Consider the following 25,215-nt stretch of genomic DNA (forward strand, 5'->3'; position numbering starts at 1 on the left):
TTAGGGTGTAGGTTTGCTCACTGAGCTGTAGGTTTGATATCCAGACATTTCATTACCTGGCTAAGTAACATCATCAGTGGCGACCTCCAAGTGAAGCGAAGCTGTGTCTCCTGCTTTCTATTTATATGTTTGTCCTGGATGGGGTTCCTGGGGTGTGTGGTGATGTCATTTCCGGTTCGTTTTCTGAGGAGTTGATAGATAGTGTCTCGATCTGTGTGCTTGTTTATGGCGTTGTGGTTGGAGTGCCAAGCCTCTAGGAATTCTCTTCAGTTTCTCAAAACACAACATTCATATAAATAAATGGCATTTTAAATACTGGGTTTATACTGTTGTACAATAGGTGATCAATGCTAGCCACTGTCATCAGGAAATTGCTGAGATTTATACAGCAGTTAATGCCTTGAAAATGTTCAGCTAATCGGAAATAACCAGCATGGGTTTTATAAAAAGGAGGTCATTCCGAATGAACTGTATTTAATTTTTTAGAGGAACCTAAAGCTGGGGACAAGGAATGTTTATGGATATTATTTACATGGACTTCATAAAATTCCTCCTAAACGACTAGCTCACAGAATTGAAGGCAAATTATTGACTAGGTTACGAGATCAGAAGACAGATTAGGAAAACTGGTTAGATATGCTAATTAGCAGGATGTGACTTGTGGTGTCTGCAAGGAAATGTATTGGCGCCTGAACTATTTATTAAAGACTCAGGTGATGGGTTAAAAAGTTACACATTTAAGCTTCCTGACAATACAGTGCAAACATTATAAATGGAAGCATAAAATTACAACATGTTACAATCTATTGACAGATTAAATGAATGGGCAAAACTGTGCCAAATGGATTTTAGTGTAGACAAATATGAGGTCAACTACTTTGGAATAAAAAGGGATAGAACAAGGCACTTTGTAAACAATGAAAAGAAAACTAGAAACACGAACGGTCCAAAGGGACTTGGGATGTATCTCAGATACACTTATTATTAAAAAGTAATGAAGAAGTAAAACAATTAAGAACGCTAACCAGAATGCTGGTCTTTATTTCTAAATAACTTGACCATAAGTGGGCAAAAGACATGATTCCAGCTATATAAAATTCTGAACAAACATAGCCTAGAGTACCACAAAAAGGAGGACGTAGAGAGCTTGAGGAGAGCACTTCATAGGTTTGTTCGAATAATATTTAAGATTCTAAAGATTAAATTACATGGCCATCTTAAATAAACATGTATTCCCTGGAATTAGGAGATTTACAGGTGGTTTGGCAACATTTTCAAGATATTAAAGGGATTAGTTTCTCATTAGCTATCTTATCCCTACTTGCTGAGAATCTAGGGGCATGAACACAGATCTTTCAGGAGCAAACTTAGGAAATACTGTTACACATACACATATGCATGGAACTCTACCACAAATGGCAATTGATGCCAAACTTGTTTATGGTTTTAATAAGGAGACTGACATACTTTTGTTGACCAAAAGATGTAAATAGATATGAAGCACCGGATTAGAAATTATGATGTTAGATTGCTGATCAGCCATAATCTAACTGAATGGTGAAACAAAGGTTGAATAGATATTTCTGTTCTCTTGCTCCTAAAAGTTTGAAACAAGACTGTGAACTCAAAAACAAAAATACCAACATAAAAGCATGGCTGGGAAAAGTAAGTGAAATTTTGGCAGTAGAACTGTTGTTTCATGCTTGTTGGAACATGTTTGCAATCTCTCTGCAGTGACAGGAGAGCCTTGCAATGAGACTTGCTCAAATAGTCAAAGTTGGCAGTCTGGAGAAATATTTTCTGCTGAACTTGACCTAAAATTGGCAAGACCTAGGCTCTGGCCCACTGCTGTTGCTCTCTAATCAGAAGTATTCAATAGCATTAACTTAACCGATAGTGCACATCTGACATCATTTTCACACTTGAAACATTCCTTTTAAAAAAATTTAATTAAAAAATTGAGCAGCTTTCTTAGCTGAGTTATTGCTGTTGACCAAGTTCAGCAGTATTCATAAAAGGAGTGTGGTTCAGGAACCATATTCACTTGCTAATTGGTTCAGTAAGTCAGTTATAGAGTCATAGAGTCTGTATCATCAGAAGACAAACACCTCCAGTCCAGAATGAACAATTGGTTTAAGGATCCTGCTTTATTTCAAGGAGACAAAGGCCAGGCGCTGAGCATTGGGCACTATAGAGAGAAAACAAACATTCAATGAAATCATATTTAAAAAAACTGTACAGAGTTTCAAAAAAAATTCTATAATTTTACCAACTCTCTTCTTTAAAAAGAAACTCTTTTTAACAACATGATTCCTGAATCTACTCTTCTCTGACCATTCAAAAAAAAGGGGTAATACACAATGTGATATATTGGCACCCAATGCACTTCCTCTACAGGTACAATGAGTACACTGATTGCAAAAACTGTAAATTTGTTTGCCAAGGTATCAATGTGCGATAAATCAGGTGAAACTACAACACTGCTTTATGTCCAAAATCTGGACCACATGAAAACTGACCAAGGCCGTATTTACATTAGATTTACATTCTTTTAGACTAAGAATGGTCTATTGTAGGCATGCACATTACTAAGGTGCTGCCACAGCTGACTAAATATTACATTTTAAAATAGTCTTATTGAATATAATGAATATAAAAGTGATTTGGTAATCCTCTCTCTTTATCCATGTATAGGAGGGATTCTCCCTTCTTCGGTTCATCATGGTAAACTCTTCCTTACAAAGAAAACTAGAAACACGAACGGTCCAAAGGGACTTGGGATGTACCTCAGATACACTTATTATTAAAATGTAATGAAGAAGTAAAACAATTAAAAACGCTAATAGAATGCTGGTCTTTATTTCTAAATAACTTGATCATAAGTGGGCAAAAGTGGGTATGTTTCTCTGGCTCTCTCACCAGTTCACTCTTGATCCTCCAGACTAGGCGAATCCCAGGCTGGACGTGTTCTGAGCTAGCTGGTTTCATCCAGGGGTGAAGTTGGCACTGCAACTTACTCAGTGTCCCTGGGTTAGGGAAAATTCAGCCAGGGTTCTTTCACCTGATCGATATTCCGCTCGATATGTGTATGTGGAATATTGTGTGAGGATTAAGGTAAATATGAGACGCATCACATGCTAAGTAGTTTGACAGGCTTTGCTGCCAAGACACATATATGAATGAAATCACTCCATGAAGCACTAACACTCATTGAACCATCATCAAGGGACAGCAGTAAATGATGGAGAGAAAGCTGTTCAAATTTCATTTAAAAATAAAGCAATACCGGGGAGGTAAACAAGTCAATGAAATATATATTGCATATCACACAAGCTAGACACAGCTTTGACTGATCAGGAATAATGAAGTAACCTGTAAGAGAATTTACAAGGTTGATACTTACCTAATCTCTATTGATCAGAGCAATGAAATGAGACATTTCACTCAGACAATAAGAAAATCTCTGACTGATACAAACACATTACCGAATGTAAGACTACATCCTGGTTTTACAAAGTAGCCTGAGTTCATCATAAGCCCAAGATTGTGGGAGTGAACGTTGCACACAGTTGGCATCACACATGGCCTCTAATGAATTTTAAAACACAGACTTCTGCATTATTTTACCTGTTTGTTCCTGGCAGCAGGACCATGCACAGTGTGTTGTTGGGTAATGCCCTGAAGAGTCTCCCTGTACGTCGATCTATTGTACTCATTATGCTTTTCAATTCTTGCTCCTAATTGATGCAAAGTACATTATTAGCATGGCTAATTCTGAGTGAGGTTTGTCTGCCTTCTACCCATTCATTCCATCATCATTCTACAGCCAACTCTTGTGATCACTGCCCTGGACTACTGATTCAGTGTTATGAGTAAGTTAGTGGCTCTTACGTTTAATATTATGATTCCGATCTATTGTTAATATTAAATTCAACAAATCAGGAGGATTGAAAGGAACATTTTGCACTTCAGCTATCAGTGTAAGGTACCATTTGCTACAAAAGCAGAAATTGTTGGAAAAACTCAGCAGGTCTTCAGCTCCTTCAGATCTTCTGAAGAAGAGTCACTGGGCCCGAATTGTTAACTCTGCTTTCTCTCCACAGATATTGCCAGACCTACTGAGTTTTTCCAGCAATTTCTGGTCTTGTTTCCAATTTCCAGCATCTGCAGCTTTTTCACGTTTTTGTTTACCATTTGCTACAATTGTCTCAATATCTGATTTAACAGCTGGCTATGACTAACAGCTTTTTCCAGTTGTATGGACCAGTTGTAGTGTTCTGTTAGCATTGAGCATTTCATGTACTAATATGGATATTCACTTTTTAATCCACCTTTGCAACAGCAATTTTTTGTGTGGAAGGTTTGGGTACATCATTCCTAAACCGCTCTGCTTCTAAAATTAAAATGTCAATGATAAATATAGGCTTCAGTTATTTGTATGATACTTAATATATTTCTCTTTCTCCTTTTTTAGCTCTTAACTTCCTTTCTCTCCTTCCCTTTCAAACACGGTCAAGTAGCTTAAAAATAACATAAAAGAACAGAAAATAGTTTAATGACAAAAACTCACACACTGAGAAAGTTTTTCTTTTCTCTTCTCAAAAGAATGCCCGTCGAATGGCAGAGGGTCAGATGTCCTCGGGTTCAGTGCGGTGTAAGACTTTTGAGCAGCCCAGGATTGGAGGTGGTAGGGAGTGAGAGCTCTTATTACATTCAGTTTTTGGTTTCTCACTTCTTGTCCATTCATTGCTGCCTGGGCCTTTAGAGCACTCTCCAAGCTTCCGTATTCTAAACAATAAATCGCACAGAATTACTATTCACGATTTCCAACTGAAGTCATGAAGTCAAGCAAAATTTTCCAAGAAATCCACCAGACAAATCTGAATCCTTCAGTTCCCTCACTCAACTTCTGCTTTGAAAGGGATCCGACAAATATGTCTGGAATTAGAATTGGGATTTCAAGAAGATATAGCTTCATTTCAAGCTTTCATTTCTATAACCTAAAGATTTGTCTCTTCCATCACCCTACCAATTTCCATGAAATCTCAAAGCCATGCAAGTAGTCAGTTTATAAAAAGTTTAACTTTGAAGGTTATAGAACAAATCAAGTTTATTTGTGTTGATTTCTCTATTCTACACAGTTTTCCACTCCAAGTGAACTTCACAAACCTGGTTCCAAGTCCTTGCTAAAGCTAGTTTGAAGAGCCATAAGGACATTTTGAAGAAAGAAATAGACCAAACTCAATTTTCTTTGGGAGCTCTCAGTATACCTCAGATGGGAAATTTTCCAAATTAAAATATTGGGCATGAGCCATCCTGACGCAGTATTGAATGCAAATGCCCTGTGACATCAATTTCAGACAGAGAGATAAAATTATGGATTTGTAACTGCAGAACAGAACAGGCTTGCTGTCCCTCCCCAGTGCTTTTCCACAGCTTCTCAACAGGTAATGTCTTGTGAAAAGGAAACCGAAGCAACCCCAATAAATACACGATGACTTCTTCAATTTTATAGAAAACTTCCAACACTTATTTGCTACATGAAGCACAGCTAAAATACGCCTTTTCTACCAATTTGAAAAATCAACAGTGAAAATGTTCAATGTATATAATCTGAGATTTTCTTTTATCAAATTATGATATTGATTTACTTACTTATAAAGCAATCCTGCGGCTTTGCGCCAATATCATCACCAGGGTAAATAATAGCCTCAATATGTCCAAATTTGCTGAATTTCTTATTGAGGCGATTCTTTGTCAGGGTCTGTGCAATTCCTGATACATAAATAACCGCTCTGTTTGTGACATCATTTTCCAGCTTCTTTAGGACATGATCACAATCCAGTGTGCTTTCTTTAGTAGGTCTTTGAACCTGAAGAATTAGAAAAAAAATACTGTTTCTATTAGCAATTTTATCTAACACTAGAGCTGACCAGCAGGCTACCTCCTTGATATGGATACAATTTAGACAAGTAGGAGGAAAGGCTCTCTCTCTGACACATGTAAGAGTTTCACAGAAAATGAATTTTGACATTCCAGTCTGGAGTGTTATAATTTTACAGTAGAAAACTGTAAAACCTGTCCAAGTTAATCAGAAGCACATGAAGCTTTGTATCAGGATCATAGATTAATCTGTTCTTAGCAACACTAACACATTTTCAGAAATAAAGTTATAGTAAACCTGATCAGTTTCTTCAAGTTAAGCTCAGTCACTAAAGTGATTTTTTTTGTTGCACCAGTGCACTTATTGATTCTTCAGATTTATTAGGGCTGATTAGAATTGGTTCTACAACAGAGAAGGGAGCTAGTTATTTGGTGAGTCTCCGGTAAGTCATTAATTGTTGTATTCTTAAGCTTTAATAAAGCACACAGATTGGTTGTGAAGTTAGAATATATAACAAGCAGCATAAGTAAGTGAATAATTAAAACTCATTAGCGACGGAGGGTAATGTTGCAGCATGTGGGTGCAGCTGGACACCACTGTGATCGGGAGCAAACACATCTGCACTAGATTTTTGGAACTAAGTTTTGGCTCAGATCTAACAAACTAAAGGCCAAACTGCAGACCTGCAACACATCGGGGAACCGGAAAGGACTAGCTGTAGTAGTGGTGGGGAGAATTGACTCCATTCTCTGCAGCAAAGTGTGAGAATCCACATGGCTGTGATGGCTGCCCACTGTCAGGGTTCAAGAAATCTACTCAGGGCTAGAAAGAAATTCACCTTCAAGGTTCATGCAGGGTACCAACAACATAGGCAAAATAAAGACAGGTTTGGCATTGAATATTTGAAGAGCTATGCACTAAATTAAGAAACTGAACCACAAAAGGTTATAATATCTGTATAACTACCTGTGTATATAGGCCTTCCAGAGGGTTGAGAATCTTTGGAACTACTTGCCACAGAGGGCTGTGGTCAGAGTCCTTCTGTATATTTAAAGCTGAGATAAATTCATTACCAGTAGGCAAATGAAGAGTTATGGGGATTTGGCAGGAAAATGGATGAGAGGTGTGTCAGAAGAGCCATGTTCTTATAGAATAGCAGAGTAGGCTTGAGGGGCTGAAAGCCTTCTCCTGTTCTTATAGGCACACGGTACATAAAATTTGACCAATGAATGCACAGCTCAAAGACTGGTGTGGAAGAAGTTCTGGTTCATGGGTCACTGGCATCAGTATTGGAGAAGGTGGGAGATGAACTACACCTGAACTGTGGTGGTGTCAGTTTTTTTTACAAATTGCTGAACTCGGGAAGTAGAGAGGGTTTTAAACTAAACAGTATGGAACAAGGGATCAAATATATAAAAATGTGGTACATCAAACAGGGAAAGCATCAAACTTAATAGGAAAAGTACACAACTATGCAAATTTAAGTAGCAGGTCTGAGAATTGGTCAAGATGTAAAGAATAGCAGAGAATAACTGAAAGGTTAGCTGAAGGAAGCAATTAGAGTATGAGAAGAACCGACCTGGTAAGTGAATAGTTGTCCCCTAAGAGTAAGAATAGGGAATTAATAGCAGATAATAAAGAAATGGCAAGTGAAACAAACAAAATATTTTGCTTCTGTCTTCAATATAGAGGATACAAATAGCATTCCAGTGATAGCTATAAATCAGGACAGAGAAGGGAGAGAGGAACGGAGTGAAATTATAATCATGAATGAAGTGATCTGATGGAGCCACAAGCTGACAAGTCTCTGGGTTGATGGACTTCATCCCAAGGTCTTAAAAAAAGGTGACTGATGAACTTGTAGATATGTTGGTATTAACTTTACAAAACTCCCCAGATTTGGGAAGGGTTCCATTGGATTGGAAAGTAGTAAATACAGCCTCTATATTCAAGAAGGGAGGTAAGCAGAAAACAAGAAATGATATCCCAGTTAGTCTGATATCTCCCACGGGGAAAGTGTTAGAATTAATCATTGAAGGGATTGTAAGAACTGAAAGTAATCAGAAAGTATCAACATGGTTTCATACAAGGGAAATTATTTAACCAATTTATTGAAGTTCTTTGAAGGAGTAATAAATGTAGGGAGTAAAGGCGAGCAGGTAGATATGGTAAAGTTGGTTTTTCAGACAACATTTAATAAGGTGCCAAATCAAAACTTATTGCGGAAAATAAAAGCTCATGGTAGAGGGTAATATTCCCTTTAATTTTTCCTGCTGCTGCACAGACCTCCGAGGTTTACATAACTTAGTGGACATACATAGATAGGCTCAGTGAGTGGGCACAAACCTGACAGATTAATTACAATGTTTGAAAATATGAAGTGTTTCACATTGGCAGGAAGAATGGGGGAGAAAAGTATTCTTTAAATGGAGAATGATTGCAGAGTGTTACAATAATGATAAAAATAGATTTTTTTTGCATTCAATCCTCTGACTTTAATGCCTTGGACCTTTCATGGATCAAAATGATTTTTGAAAAGTAAAAACACTGACTTAAGACAGCAACAGTGGCCATTTATTTGACCAAGTTTAGCCAAGCTCATGAAGTTCTCAATAAACAAGCATCAGTCTGAGGCAAAATTAACCAATATAAAAAGCACTGAAACTCAGATCTGCATCACTTGGTTGATTCACACCTTTCTTAAAGTCTCATACATTGGGATGAAAGTCACCTGCAGATTATCCAACTTTGAAAAAGCAATAAGTCATACATGAACCACACTTCAGACAGCTTTTGGAGTAGAGTAGAAAGAAGGAATGATGGATTCAGAACAGTAGAATTTGAAAGGCTTGCTCTCCATCTCTGCCTTTTCTCTCAGCCCGTCAGAAAACCATGATCAACAAAAAGCAAATTGAAGAAACATCCATTCACAGAAAACTTAAAAGTGTCTACAAACATGGTTACTGCTGAGGATACAAATTTAATTAAGGGCTTGTTGCTTAATTAATTACAACAGTAATCTCATGTTAAAACCTAACACTTCAAGGATTTTGAGGACTTCTTATCCTTGATCATCTTTTTTGAATTAGGCTCTCTCTTATTTTTAAATTTATACTTGCGTTTGTGTTCGATATTGCTTTTTAAAAAATTTTCATGGGGTTTGTAAACAACATAATTCTTATCTTTCACATGAGAAAACCTTGTAAGTAGCTCCTTAATCTGAAATACCATTTATGCTTTAATGAAGTGTGATATAGCTACATGCCATAAAGAATTAAAAATCTTTGTTATGGTCAATTGCGAAGCTTAAAAACAGGGGAATGATTCATCCCTTCTTACCTGGTTGTATGCCTTCACAGTGTTACAAACGGCATAGATACTATACCCAGCCTCGGACAGTGGCACTGTTGACACTGGTTGCAAACAGTTCAATTTTGGCTATAACATTTTAATTCTCAATAATAAAAATGTTCCCCCCAAAATATCATGAAATTAATTGGCTAACTTATCTAGATATGAAATGGAATTTAATACATTTTGCTTATTATGGCAAGGGAAGGCGATACCTAGTTGTATTATTGTTGGACTTTTAATCCAGAGGCCCAGGTAATGTTCTGAGGACCTGGGTTCGAATCCCACCTTGGCAGATGCTGGAATTTGAAGTCAAGAAATACCTGGAATTAAGAATCTAACGATGACCATGAATCCATTGCTGATTGTTGGAAAAACCCATCTGGTTCACTAATGTCCTTTAGGAAAGGAAACTGCTATCCATACCAGAGCTGGCTTACATGTGACTCCAGATCTCCAACAATGTGGTTGAGTCTTAACTGTTCTACGGACAATTAGGGATGGGCAATAAAGTCCCATAGCCAGCAATGCCCTCATTCCAGTAATGATTTAAAAAAATGAGCCTAGTTCAAAATTCATAACATTGTCATCGCAAAATAGAAGTTAACATTCTATGTTAAGTGCAAAAATTCAGACAAAATTTAATCTATTATGTGTTACTAAAAATGAGGTAACTGTACACATAAAAATATAAGCTACAGCAGAATGCGCAGACTGACAGATAGGTAATATAAGTGGTATTTGCTCATGAAATGCATGTGTAAAGCTTGAATACTTCAAGAGGACTGACCTGTGAGGCACTGAGACTTTGTCTTACTACTTTTTGCAACTATCAAAAGAATTCCGAAAAGGATGAAAGAAAATTCAAATTTCAGTGCTGTTACCGTAATGGGAAATTGCCCCACAACGCTTCCATTCAATGTAAGCACAGCAAGGAGTGCACTTTCAGGAAGTGCATACTCAATACGCACATAGGGCTGTAAAGAGAATGAAAACAAAATCATGCAACCATTATCTTACAATACAGTTCTTTCTTTATTAACTAATAAGATGCCTAAAAAATCACCTGCATTTATCGAGTAGGATTCATGACTTGGGATGTCTAAAAGTAATCATTTATTGAAACATAATATGGGGAAACAGGACAACAAACATGCTTGCTGTTCCAAAAATGCAGCAGTAAATGATCTGATAACCTGTTTTCCAGTGATAATGGTTGAAGGCCAGGCAATGTGGAGAACTGACCTAAGAGGTCAGATAAGGTCTTAACATTTCATCGAAAGTATGGTATCCTGAGAGTACTGCAGTACCCTAGTACAGCAATGGAGTCCTATTTTAGATGTTGTACTTAAGTCCACAATCTCAGTACTTCGGTGAGAGTGGTAAAATGGTCTGAAGGCTGACCCTCAAACTTAGCCATTAAATAAGCACAAGGGGCTGAAAGTTTTACAACTCAAACGCTTGTTGAGAATTACTGAAGGAGATAATGTCTGGCAATACTTTTTCAAGAATTGACAGGTGTTTCAAGATTTACTCTAAAGATATCACAGTGTGCTCACCAAAGTCATTCTTATGAGATATGGTAGCCACTTTTTTGCTCTCGTTCCCTAAGCTAAGCTTGTTATCTACACACATCATCATACCCTTTCCAGCTGTACCTGCCATATTGTGTTAAAAATCACACAACACCAGGTTATCGTCCAACAGGTTTAATTGAAAGCGCACTAGCTTTCGGAGCAACGCTCCTTCATCACAACCACCTGATGAGGTAGTGGCGCTCCGAAAGCTAGTGTGCTTCCAATTAAACCTGTTGGACTATAACCTGGCGTTGTGTGATTTTTAGGAGAAAGTGAGAACTGCAGATGCTGGAGATCAGAGCTGAAAATGTGTTGCTGGAAAAGCGCAGCAGGTCAGGCAGCATCCAAGGAGCAGAAGAATCGACGTTTTAGGCATGAGCCCTTCTTCAGGAATTTCTGACAACTTCCTGATACGATATGATATGTTCTGATATGATACAGGACTGCATCTCCTGCTCCTTGGATGTTGCCTGACCTGCTGCACTTTTCCAGCAACACATTTTCAGTTGTGTGATTTTTAACTTTGTACACCCCAGTCAAACACCGGCATCTTCAAATCATGCCATATTGTGCTTTTGCACATTGCCCAACACTTTGATTCTTCACCACCATCACTGACTCTGCTGTAATTTGGAATTTTACATTTACCATGCTCGAAGCTGCTGGGCTGACTATTCTGACACATAGGGCAATACCTGGGACAAGTGTTTATACCATGATGCCAAATTCATGTTGTGGATTATTTCCAGCATCTTTGATTGCTTCTCTATCTCCCATTCCTAATTCAGGTCCTATAGGCACTATCATCCATCCTTAATCCTGCAGTTTCCATTTCCCTCTTAGTTTTTCCAGCTCCTGCCTCAGTGTCCCTATAACTTTACCCATGCAGCGCACCTAACTCCATCACAGATCAAATTATTTATACAACATTTATCATAGTCCACTATTTATATATACATTGAACCAACAGTTTGTTAGTAACACTGGAGATAATCATGAAGGCCTGCTTATGATACCAGGATGAACAATCTATTTTAGGCACTTTTGTGATCATATCAATTTAAATTTTGTTTTGAAATGTTGGAGGTTAAACGTTACTGTGGGGTCTGCTTGTGAAATTATTCCTTTGTTTTAGGAACTAAATTCCAGCCATTGTGCCCCAAGGTCACTCAACGTTTTACTGACTGTGTGTTATGGGTCAGCAATTTACAAATGCCCTAACTAGAGAAGAAATTATGAAATGCAATTGGCAAAGTCCTCCAACAATGACACACATGTATATAGCAGTGAAGAAGCTTGATATGATACAGGACTGCATCTGGTAATATGTTCAACTAACCTATTATGAATTTACTGATCATCATTTGTGGCAGACAGTCACATTAGCACCAACATACCTGTTATATACTGCTCTGAGAGGGAAAGCTAATGGTTAAACAACAAATACTGATCTCTCTAGTGGACTGGAAATATTTTGAAAATGACAATTCTGTTAGCCACTATTTTTGTAGTTTATACAAAGTTAAAAATCACACAACACCAGGTTATAGTCCAACAGGTTTAATTGGAAACACTAGCTTTCAAAGAGCTGCTCCTTCATCAGGTGGCTGTGGAGTACACAATTGTAAGACATAGATTTTATAGTAAAAGCTTACAGTGTGATGTAACTGATGTGTCTTCCAATTGTGTACTCCACAACCGCTGAAAGCTAGTGCTTCCAAATAAACCTGTTGGACTATAACCTGGTGTTGTGTGATTTTTAACTTTGTACACCCCAGTCCAACACCGGCATCTCCAAATCATTTGTAGTTTGTAGCTAAGAATTTCTGAAACACAAAAGGGCCTTTCCATTTTAATTGAACTTTGACTGTTTGTACCTTGTGTGTTTCTGTGATAACACTGATAGAACTGATGGAACCACAATTTTGGAATGTTCTTTCGACAGATGTTAAACAGAAATCCTTGCAGAATGGACCAGCGTAGACAGTACACATTTCTGACAATTTCTGTCTCATCTGTAGGGAGATTTGAAAATTAAACGGAATTAAGACATATTAACAGATGCTGTATGATGAAGGGTAGTGATCTCCAGGTATCTGTAATTCTACAAGTTCATTACGTTGCTGTTACAGGTATCACTGTTACTTCAATATCACTGGTACCCTGTGGCTGTAGTAGGTACAAGGACAATCAATAAAATGACCTGCAGTACCTCTCTCCTTGGCAACCTCCATCACAGAGAGGAACAGGAGCAGCAATGTCATCAATAGCCCACTAACTCAAAACACTGACCATCCTAACTTGAAACACATCTGCAACAAATATCCTGGAATTCCCTACCTAATATCAGCATTGGTGTATCAGCATCACAGGTACTGAGCAGTCTGAAAACAAGGCTTCACTGTTACCCTCAGGCAGAAAATAATAATGTAGAGTTATTATATAAATGCAGAGTTGAAAAGTGTGGCACTGGAAAAGCACAGCAGGTCAGGCAACATCCAAGAAGGACAGATGATGTTTCGGGTATATGCTTTTAGGTCCTGCGCACTGGCAATCCTCACTTTCCCCTCCTCTGAGTAATAAATGCAGCCTTGTAAGGTGCATCCACAACCGGTTTTCTCCTAACCAACCTGCTCAGTGATGTTATTCCATAACCCTGGAGCAGGTAGGACTTGAGCCCAGCCTCTCGGTCAAGGGAAAGGGACATTACCATTGCAGCACAAGAGGGTCCCTCTGCCTACAACCTGAGTTCAATTAGAAAATAAAACACCCATGAGAACCCATTAAGTCCTTATAAAAAGCAAAAGAAGGTCATCAATTTTAGAATCATAGAAGCTGCCTGTTATTTAGAACCATAGAACCACTATAGTGTGGAAGCAGGCCATTAAGTCGATCGAGCCTGTACTGACCATCTGAACAGCATCGCACCCAGACCCACGCCCCTATCCCATCTCTGTAACCCCACATTTCCCATGGCTAATCCAACTAGCCTGCATATCCCTGGACACTACGGGCAATTTAACATGGCTGATCGACCTAACCTGCACATCTCTGGACTCTGGGAGGAAACTGGAGCACCCGGACACAGGGAAAATGTGTAAACCCCACACAGAATTGAACCTGGGACCTTGGTGCTGTGAAGCGACAGTGCTAACTACTGAGCCACTGTGCTGCCAGTCCTGGATGCTGGATCAGTTTAGCAACCACTTTAATTTGTTCATGAAATTATAATTGGAACCATAGGTGGCCTTCAGGATTCAATTGTAGGAGGATACTACCAGCAGAATACAACCATCTGGCTCAAGACCAGAATAATCTTCATATTCTTTTACTGGTGATTCCAAAAGACTTATAAATGAAGAAAATGTGTACAATAATAAACTTAGTTATTTAATGGCCAAATTATTCCTAAAGTTGATGGCATGCATGTTTATACAAATAAATAAGAATCTTGCACAATATATTTGCTTTGACACAACATGCTATGATAAAACTAAATTATTACTGTACAGAGATCTCAGTTATTATAATGTCGTACCTTTTCATGCAGTAGTCCCTTGTGAATCTTCGTATGTAGATTATACACACTATATTCGGAATAAGATGTAAAGTGACTTAAACTTAGCGAGGCAAATGGGATCTCATTCTGAGCTTGCTGAACAACCTGCGGACAATATATTCAGGTATAAACTGATGACATTTCAAGTAAAAAGTGAGAAAATACAGCAACTTTAGAGTATTTTCAGGTGATTTAAGCAAGGGATCTACAGAAAAAACAAATTACAATAGAATGGCCAACGTACTCTATCGCAAAACTTGGTAAAAACTTTCTGTATCTACATCAATGGGAATATCAATCCTAAGAGGTTCCTTACTTGTCTGTAGTTCCAGTCACACTTGTCCTGACTACAATAAGCCTTTATCATGTTTTATAAAGAATAGAAGTAACTTTTGAGCCAAGGAAAAGCCCATTTTCCTCAATGGAATCTGTCATCTTGAAGGAGTAACAAAGAGGACTGAAGAGGACAGAGCGGTAGACGTGATCTATATGGACTTCAGTAAGACGTTTGTCAAGGTACCCCATGGGAAGCTGGTTACCAAAGTTAGATCTCATGGAATACAGGGAGAAATGTGGATAAAGAACTGGCTTGAAGACAGAGGGTGGTGAAGGAGGGTTGTTTTTCCGACTGGAGGTCTTTGACCAGTGGGGTGACATAAGGATCGGTGCTGGGTCCAAAACTTTTCATAATTTATATAAATGATTTGGATGTGAGCAAAAGTGGTACACAGTTAGTAAATTTGCAGGTGACACCAAAATTGGAGGTGCAGTGGGCAGCGATGAAGGTTACCTCAGATTACAATGGGATTTTGATTAGATGGGCAAATGGGCTGTGGAGTGGCAGATGTAGTTTAATTTGGATCAATATAAGGTGTTGTGTTTTGGGAAAGCGTATCTTTGGACTTATACGCTTAATAGTAAGGTGTAAGGAGCGTTGCTGAACGAAGAGACCTTGGAGTGCAGGTTCATAATTCCTTGAAAGTAGAGTCGCAGGTAGATAAGATAGTGAAGAAGGCATTTGGTAGACTTTCCTTTTTGGTCAGAGTATTGTGTATGGGAGTTAGGAGGTCATGTTGCAACTGTACAGGACATTGGTTAGGCCACTGTTGGAATACTGCATACAATTCTGGTCTCCTTCCTACTGGAAGGATGTTGTGAAACTTGAAAGGGTTCAGAAAAGGATGCTGCCAGGGTTGGAGGATTTGATTTATAGGGAGAGGTTGAATAGGCTGGGGCTGTTTTCCCTGGAGTGTCAGAGACTGAGGGGTGACCTTATAGAGGTTTACAAAATCATGAGGGGCATGGATAGGATAAATAGACAAAGTCTCTTCCCTGGGGTAGGGGAGTCCAGAACTAGAGGGCATAGGTTTATGGTGAGAGGAGAAAGATATAAAAGAGACTTAAGGGGCAATCTTTTCAAGCAGAGGGTGGTACGTGAATGGAATGAGCTGCCAGATGAAGTGGTAGGGGCTAGTACAATTGCAACGTTTAAAAGGCATCTAGAAGGGTAGATGAATAGGAAGGGCTTGGCAGGATTTGGGTCGGGTACTGGCAGGATTTGGGTCGGGTACTGGCAGGTGGGACTGGATTAGGTCGTGACATCTGGTCGGCATGGACAAGCTGGACCCAAGGGTCGGTTTCCGTGCTATACATCTCTATGACTCTATACTCAGTAGCCCTTTAAAGCAATTGTCACTGACAGCTAGCTAGAAAAGCCTGTTTTTAAACACAGTTCCCCAATTTCATCCCCCTCACAGAGCTGTGTTAACCCAAATCTCTGCAAAAAGGAATTGTCATTTGACACCATTGCTGAGTTTGCACAGACAGTTCAGTATTGTTCCAGTGGCTCTGCCTTTGGATCCCTGGTTTTCAACACTGCCCCACCGCTCTCCACAATATACTCTCCAGTCCTGCACCCTGCCCTCTGTTCTGCACTCACCTTTTTCCCCTTCCTATCCTTCAAACCCCTCCCTCACTACACAAAATCTATTCATCTCTCTTGTTTTAAAGCTGTTTGACATCAAAAGCAAATGACCTTGCAATGCCCTAGGATATTATTTACTATGATGACATTAACAGAACTTTCAACATTGTAAAAAAATTGTGATACCGTATACATGCAAAAATACAACTAAGAAAAAGAAATATTCAAATAGTCTAAGGTATTCTATTTATGTGTTAGTGACACTGTCAGTTCTGCCACAGTTGTTCAGGTTGTCAATGGAGGTTCACGAACAGAAAACAAGAATTTTACAAAGTGATTTTAATTGCAGCGATCAATTATGCTCATGTAGAGGGTTGAATGTATCATGTCCACTTCTAGTTCATGGGGAGAATTCTCAAAGATTTCTGAACAGAATCTCTGGCTATAAGTTATGGCTGGTATATCACTTACTTCTTTGTCTGTTTTACATTCAATTTTGTGCCAGGCTTCTTGATGTATCAGCTCCTTCATTGCTTTATTTGTGCCTAATAGAACTGCTTTCTGATCTTGCGCACACAAAGTGTTAACCAAACTAGATGGCAGAAAAGATATTCTTGTTACTTGCATTGCACATTGATTACTACCACCTCTAAAAGTGTAACAGAGAACATGACAGGAGTTTTGGTGCAGAGTGAGTTAAATAATTTGCCTAGAGTATAATACGCTGAACAACTGCAAAATACAATTAGAATAAATAAATGAGAACTTTACAATGATGACATGCAAAATCAAAGATGAGCAGTGGATGTGATCTACATGGACTTCAATAAGGCATTCGACAACAGGGGAGCCTGATTAGCAAGGTTAGATATCATGGAATACAGGAGAACTAGCCATTTGGATACAGAACTGGATTGAAGGTAGAAGACAGAGGGTAGTGGTGGAGGGTTAATTTTCAGACTGGAGGCTTGTGACCAGGGGAGTACAACAGGGATCGGTGCTGGTCCACTACTTTTTGTCATTTGGATTTGGATGTGAGCATAAGATAAATAGTTAGATGAGGATGACACCAAAATTATAGGTGTAGTGGACAGTGAAGAAGGTTACCTCAGATTCCAACAGGATCTTGACCAATGGGCTGAGAAGTGGGAGATGGAGTTTAATTTAGATATATACAAAGTGCTGCATTTTGGGAAAGCAAATATTAACAGGACTTATACACTTAATGGTAAAGTCGTGGGAGTGTTGCTGAACAAAGACACCTTGGTGTGCAAGTTCATAGCTCCTTGAAAGTGGAGTCGCAGGTACATAGGATAGTGAAGAAGGCGTTTGGTATGCTTTCCTTTAGTGGTCAGAGTATTGAGTACAGGAATTGGGAGGTCATATTGTGGCTGTACAGGACATTGGTTAGGCCATTGTTGGAATATTGTGTGCAATTCTGGTCTCCTTCCTATCGGAAAGATGCTGTGAAACTTGAAAGGGTTCAGAAAAGATTTACAAGGATGTTGCCAGGGTTGGAGGATTTAAGCTGTAAGGAGAGGTTGAATAAGCTGGGGTTGTTTTCCCTAGAGCGTCGGACACTGAGGGGTGACCTTATAGAGGTCTATAAAATCGTGAGGGGCATGGATAGGATAAATAGATAAAGTCTTTTCCCTGGGGTCAGGGAGTCCAGAACTAGAAGGCATAGGTTTAGGATGAGCAGGGAAAGATAAAAGAGACCTACAGGGCAACATTTTCACGCAGAGGGTGGAATGTTTATGGAATGAACTGCCAGAGAAAGTGATGGAGGTTAGTACAATTGCAACATTTAAAAGGCATCTGGATCGGTGTATGAATAGGAAGTGATTGGTGCGATATGGGCCAGGTACTGGCAAGAGGGACTTGATTGGGTTGGGATAGCTGGTCGGTATGGACAAGTTGGACCAAAGGATCTGTTTCCGTGCTGTACATCTCTATGACTCTATGACATTACTATTATGCCACCCCCTTCTCTTCTCTTCAGTTTAGTATTTCCAGCATTTTTTCTTTATGTTAGTATGTCAGCCCAAATATTAATTCCCTCAGATTTTATGGCTCTGTTTTCAGTTGCCATTGGATACGAGGTGAAAGTCACACATAGATAGGCTGACTTGATGGTGTAGCTATTCCTAGGCTAATGTCTGGGCACATGCGTTCAAATCCCACCATGGCAAATGGCAAAATTGAAATCATAGGATTCAATGGAAACCATGTTGGTTGTTATAAAAGCCCACCTAGTTCACTCATTTCCTTTAAGGAAGGAAATTCCTTACCTGGCCCGACCTACAGTCCCACAGTAATGTGGTTGATTCTTAACTAGGAACAAGGGACAGGCAACAAATCCTGGTCTAGCCATGAAGGAATATCATTAAATGTAAGAACCAGTCCACAAAAAGACTAATAATGCAAACATTCTGAGTGGCCATTTTAACAAAACACTAAATCATTAATTTATATAGGCTGTTCTGCTAATAACACGCACTTCGTTAACATGAATTCAGTATAACACAACTGACAAATTAGAGACAATGTTTCTAAAGCGCAGTTTTAAAGCGTGTATTAGTTATACTGCAATTCCAGCTCCATTAGTTTAAATGGTGCTGCTATTATATCATTTTCTTATAACATGGGGCTGCATGAGAATGGAACTACTGCGTTATAGCAGAACCGACTCTATTAAGAAAGAAATTCTACCATCACCTTATAAGTCTGTACTCAGTGTTAATGTGTTAATGGATGAATGTGATGTTTATGATTGAGTAATAAGTGACAACTTGTTTACATTTATTACTTATTATAATAAGAAGAACAGTAATATAAGCATTTTTCTATTAGAGTAGGGTGGGGAAGGTTATGGTAATCAAGATCTGTCGGAAGTTAGGCTTGCTGCCAGATGGTAAGCATGCCGATAAATGATTGCAAAGAAGACAAACCCACCACAATCAAGCAGAACTGTGTCACTTCTGCTCACTAACAGAATCTGGAGGATGGACCAGGCCCTTGGGGTTGGGGTTGGGTTTCACTGGATTCAAATCAACAAGGTAAAAACAATGACTGCAGATGCTGGAAACCAGATTTGGATTAGTGGTGCTGGAAGAGCACAGCAGTTCAGGCAGCATCCAAGTAGCTTCGAAATCGACGTTTCGGGCAAAAGCGGCTTTCGAAGCTACTTGGATGCTGCCTGAACTGCTGTGCTCTTCCAGCACCACTAATCCAGAATTCACTGGATTCAGCAAGTCACTGCCCTGATAGGTGGTGTAATGCTCAGCATTTTTGCTCACAGAATGGTCAAGGTAGCAATGGGTTGATGTGCATGTCAGACAAAAATGAATGCCAAATACATTAGTTACTGGACTATTCAGATTTTAGTAGCTGGCAGTGTTAACTTCAGTACACTTTCCATGCACTTCCACCATGTTAGAAGATGATTGTAGAATTTCTTTGCAGGGAAAGTGGGAGAATTCCAGAAAATGCTTTAAGCAGAAACTTGTTATCTAAGCATCAGCCCCCCGAAGGGATAGTAAAAACTCAAGACTCCTGCATGCCCTATGTCACAGCTCTCCATTGAAGCACAACACTGAATGTGAAATTAAAAGACTGTGCAATCAAATCCAGGAGAACGTCATTTTATACAGCTGTTAAAAGATCTGTGGTTTCTCAGTGCAGAACAATCTAAATATAAATGCTTTCAAAGTGATAAAATATCATGAACTAACCTGCCACAATGCAGTGGTGGTCTGTCTATTAATCTATCTACCTCGCTGCAGTTTGCTTTCAGGGAATCTGACAGCCTGTTTGTCAGACTTCTGCCTTCAGGCCGTGTTGTGAAATGATCTCCTGTTGGCTGTTTAGTTTGGAAATTCTCCAGGTTCAACTTTGCTACCTGTAACCAAAGCATTAGCTGAATATTAATGAACTATGCCCAGATTGGTAATTTAAACATTCTGGGCTCTGCATGTGAAGCTGATTTTATTTCAAATAAGTCTGCTAATTCATTTGAGACCATTAACATTCACTACAATTGATTTCATGTTCCCCGGCAGCTACTGACAATGACAATGTCAGACAGCTAAGTTAAAAGACAGTTTTAAAACAATGAAATAGTGGGGTGTACTCTGTACTGACATTAAATGTGGACATTTTAAGATAAAAGGCATGTATTTGAAACAAAAGAAGTAGTGACTACTTATGCAGAACACCAGGTGATATGATCATCATCCCAAGACTATAAAATGCTTCCGCCACCCAAGTTACCAAAAACAGCTGGAATGGAAGTGCAATATGGTTTCCTGCCAACCAGAAGTACATTCTCTGTGAAAGAGTTATGCTAATGAGAATCCACACCAAAATCCATATTACGTGGAAGACGTCTGCCCCCTGCTGCTCCCTAAACCGCAGGAGAGCAAGATAAACTGGCTCAGTGTTTCCTTAGGTGAGACCTTGAGGTTCCATGATATTCAACTACGTGACGATAAAGACACAACCTTCAGCACTGCAAACATGAAGATAATTTTATAAAAAGCAGCTCAATTACTAAAATAACATGACATAACAAACTGTCCAACTGAAGAATAAAGATATTTCATCAAAAGAAACAACAAAAGATAATCTTAACAGGATTAGTGATTTGATCTGCTATAGCTGTCAAATTGTTAATACTGGAGACATATGGAAAAACTGCAAGCTTGATTGGTGAACTGATATTTAAGTACATTTTGATTTATGCTTTTGCATTAAAATAATGAAAATATAGTCACTTCTGTGCACACCTTTAATTTTCTAAGCTCTCTTACAATACCTCGCTGCACCCATTTTCCAACCTGAAAGTTACAGGAATTTGTGCAAATTGCTAACATCACAACTTCAGGTAAAGCCAGTCTCTGCTGCTCTCTGAAATTAGCAGCCTTATAATTTCTGGGACACTTTCACATCATGTAAAACTTTAAGTGAGTCTGGGATTTTAAAACAATACTTAAAGCTTCCAAAATGCAGCTGTGGCAGAAATTTAACCTTTGCTGCAGTGGGGGAGGTTATCGGCAAGTTGGGAACGCAAGAAGCCATGAAGCAAGATTGTTCGGGGCTCTTCAATATGGCAACTGTAGTAATGAAGAGCTTATGCTCGGAACGATGATTCTCCCTGCTCTTCGGATGCTGCCTGACCGGCTGTGCTTTTCCAGCACCATGCTCTTCAACTCTGATCTCCAGCACATGCATTGCTCACTTTCTCTCTCAACAATAGTAACCCCCCCCCCGGCATTCTAGGTTTCCTGACCAATAACAGCAGAGAGGCAGGCGAGATCACTACATTAAAGCCTCATGTATTTAAACAGGCAATAGCTGGGATTACAACTGATCTGCTCTGCAAACATCAGGGCTCAGGGAAGAACATGATGGTGTAGATAGTAAGTTCCACAGTGTTTTTTCAGACATTGGGGAAATCCACATGCTGACAGTTAAAGTCAGAATTACAGATAAGGGGCTTTCTGTATATGTAATTGCAGACTTGCCTGTCCCACCAGGGGTTTTCCGACATGCGGTCAAATGTGCACCGATTAATGCAAACATTGACAGGGCCATGCTGGGACCCCAGCATTAAGCCTTTGCCCTATTTTAGCAACCTTTATACACCTATATTTGTTCCATTTGTGCAGGTTAATTAAAATTCCCCCCAGTGTGTTTTATATTTAACATACATACTTTGTTTTAATGGTTTCCTAATCAATGCACACAGAAATGCCAGCATCAAGTCCAAATAAAATTATTCCCACTGATCAAGGCCAATACCTACACAGTCTTTGTTTGTTAACACACCTTCATGGGTCCCTGCTTGATGAAATATTGTGCCAACTCCAGAGCTGCTCTTGCATCTTCAGATGCATCATGACCAATCACTCCTTCTGACTGAATTTCCTTTCTGCTTGGGAAGAATTATACACTTAATGATAGATTTTGAGAAAAAAAGTATTTTACAATGTCTTATTTCATATAAGAATTTAGAAGACCAGACTATAAATTGCCAATTCTACTGTGTAAAATTCTCTAAGCTTGAAAGCCCTTCTAATCTGGGTGATGAAGCTCAACGAAAACCAATGCTCCTATTCTGAAAGCAAAGTACTGTGAATGCTGGACATTGGAAATAAAAATAGAAACAGGTTTGGCACCTTCTATAGGGCAAGTAAGTTGCACAGTTAACTTCTCATGTCTTTCATGAGAACGGATGGGAAGTTGAAAATGTAATAGGTCTTGAACAAAGATTTGAGAGATAAATAAAAACAAACCAGCAAAGAAACATGAAACAAAATGGGGGGAAAGGCTATAGTCTAAAATTACTGAATTAATTTCAAGTCCAGAAGTCTGCAAAGTGTCCAATTGAAAGATAGGGCTCTGATCCAGAGTCAATAGATGTACAGCTGGGAAAACACAGCAGGTCAGACAGCATCTGAAGTGCAGGAAAGTCAACGATTTGGGCCAAAAGCCTTTGTCAGGACTGGCTCAGAGCTTGCTAATTGAGACATTAGCAGGTGAAGTATAAAATCAAGTTCATGCCTTCAAAACAAAGTGAAAATGCAGTACACATTTGATCTCTCTTTGTGGAGGAGACTGCACTGTAAGCAGCAAATACAGTATTCATAATTAAAAGAAGTACAAGCAAATTACTATTTCACTTGGAAGGACCAATATGGGCATTTGACAGTGACATAGGAGGAGGTAAAGAGCAGGAACTGCATCTCCTGTGCTTGCATGGAAAAGTACAGGAGGAAAACAAAAGGGGTGTTTGAGGAGTAGACCAGGGTGTCCAGGCGGGAATGCTATAAAAGTTGTGTTCATTTGTGAATGCCACATTATAGGAAAAATGTGAATGCAATGCAGAGAATCCAGAAGCAATTTATAAGAATCATTTTAAGAATGAGAAATTGGGACTGTTCTCCTTGGAGAGAAGGCGGAGAGGAAATTTGATTAACCTCTTCATAATTATGAGTAGGCTGGATAGACCAGATAGAGAGAAGTTGTTCCCACTTGTAAAATGATCAAGAAGGCATAGATTTAAAAGTGAAATGTCAAAGTAACAAGGGTGATGCGAGAATTTCTTTTTCCACGCAGAGGGTAGTTAGGGTATGGAATGCACTGACTTGAAGTGTGGTAACAGCAGATAGAATTAAGATATTAAAGACAGCAATAGATAATTATTTGGATTGAAATATTGTGCAAGGGCACAGGGGAAAAGCAGGAGATTTGCACTAGGTAATGATGCTCATTGAAAAGCTGAATAGCCTCCTTTTCAGTTATAACAATTCTTTTATTCTGTGAAAAGGAAGAGAAGAGGAAGATGTGTTTGGCTGGGGCTTCATGCTGAATGATACAGCTTGATTCAATAAATATTGATGGAACGGATGGAGAAGAAAGGGGCCCTATTATAGGTCTGGCAAGGAGGAATAGAACTGAGAGCAGGAGTAGGGTATGAAAGAAAACAAAAGGTTGTGGTCAAGGCACTTAGTTGAGAAAATAGAACATTTATCGGAATCATTGGCATGCCTGATTGGACTGACCAAACACATACAACAGAGAAGGAGGAACTGGGAGAATGGATAGAGGCATTATAGAAAAGAGGGTGTGAGGAAGTGCCATCAAGGCAACTGCAGGAGAGAACGGCCTTTTAGTGAATATTTGTTGATAGGAAAGGGAAGAGTTACTGCCAGATCAGCTGAAGGTGAGAGAAGGGTGGAAATTGGATGCAAAGTGGATGAAATTTCCCAGCTCAATCTCCAAGCAGGAAATGACACCAATATTCATCGATGTATAGAAGAATTGAGGGAGAAACCTGAGTAGGTCAGGAACATTCCACATATGCCACAAAATGGCAAGCGCATCTCGGTCCCATGCTGATACCCACTACACTTCTTGTTTGGAGGAAGCAAGTGGATTTGAAGGAAAAATTGTTCAATAGAAAGATATTGTTCAGTGAGGCAGCAGAGGATGGTGAGGATGGGAGCTAGTTGGGCCTAATTTCAGGGAAGAAACAGAAAGCTTTCAGATTACCGAGCTGAGTTGGAGGTGTGGAGCAACTAGAAGAATAAGGAGATGGTTTTGGTCAGGACACTGAGAATTATAAAAGTTACAGAGTATTGAAAAATCATTGATATAGGTCAGAAGAGATTGCACAAGGGAAGACAAAAACATTTGAGATAGAAAGAAATCAGCTCAGCAGGGAATTTACAGGCTAAAACAATATGTCTACTATGACGGTACTGTCAATGAGGCTTTGGAAGCTGTGGAGGCAGGTTGCATGGAAGTCAGAGGGGAATACAAAAGACAGGAACAAGGGAAAGAGGAAATGTCTGGAGTGGACCAGAAAACATTGGCTTTGATGTTAGTGCCGAGATTATGGTCAATGGAGATAGGAGGAAGTATCAGAGAACTGTTGTTTCCCCTTGCTTGGTAGAAGGACAGACATCAACATTTCACTGTGTTGATAATACTAGGGTTGGACCTGTGTCATGGAGTCATACAGCACAGAAACCAACCCTTCAATCCCACTTGTCCATTCCGACCAGGTATGTTAATCTCACCTAATTCCATTTGCCTGTGTTTGGCCCATATCCCTTTAAACCCTTCCTACTCATGTACCCGTCAAATTGTCATTTAAGTGTTGTAATTGTACCTGCCTTAACCACTTCCTCTGGCAGCTCATTATTACATGCACCACCCTCTACATGGAAAAGGTCCCTTTTAAATCTTTCCCCTCTCACCTCTAGTTTTGGACTCCCCTACCCTTGGAAAAAGACCTTGGCTATTCACCTTACCTATGCCCCTCATGATTTCATAACCCTCTACTGGGTCAGCTCTCAGCCTATGTCGCTCCAGGGAAAAACGACCCAGCCTATCCAGGCTCTCCTTATAACTC

At 39.3% G+C, this 25,215-nt stretch overlaps 1 protein-coding gene across 2 annotated transcripts in view; it reads right to left on the reverse strand.

The window, feature by feature from the left end:
* Positions 1-1,011: 1,011 nt before the first annotated feature.
* The window catches only part of LOC140464618 (RNA exonuclease 5-like), a 47,432-nt gene continuing 23,228 nt past the window's right edge, over positions 1,012-25,215 (reverse strand). The window contains exons 11-20 of one of the 2 annotated variants that reach the window (XM_072559919.1): positions 22,125-22,227; positions 20,030-20,196; positions 16,767-16,887; positions 14,351-14,476; positions 12,690-12,827; positions 10,120-10,212; positions 5,656-5,872; positions 4,571-4,788; positions 3,628-3,737; positions 1,012-2,188 (exon numbers count right to left, since the gene is read on the reverse strand). In XM_072559919.1, coding sequence (XP_072416020.1) covers positions 2,134-2,188; positions 3,628-3,737; positions 4,571-4,788; positions 5,656-5,872; positions 10,120-10,212; positions 12,690-12,827; positions 14,351-14,476; positions 16,767-16,887; positions 20,030-20,196; positions 22,125-22,227 — 1,348 coding nt within the window. In that variant the 3' untranslated portion in view covers positions 1,012-2,133. The remainder of the gene's footprint in view (positions 2,189-3,627; positions 3,738-4,570; positions 4,789-5,655; positions 5,873-10,119; positions 10,213-12,689; positions 12,828-14,350; positions 14,477-16,766; positions 16,888-20,029; positions 20,197-22,124; positions 22,228-25,215) is intronic. The other variant, XM_072559921.1, reaches the window with a different exon arrangement.

Source organism: Chiloscyllium punctatum, chromosome 40 (assembly GCF_047496795.1).
Source record: "Chiloscyllium punctatum isolate Juve2018m chromosome 40, sChiPun1.3, whole genome shotgun sequence".
NCBI classification, from domain to species: Eukaryota; Metazoa; Chordata; class Chondrichthyes; order Orectolobiformes; family Hemiscylliidae; genus Chiloscyllium; species Chiloscyllium punctatum.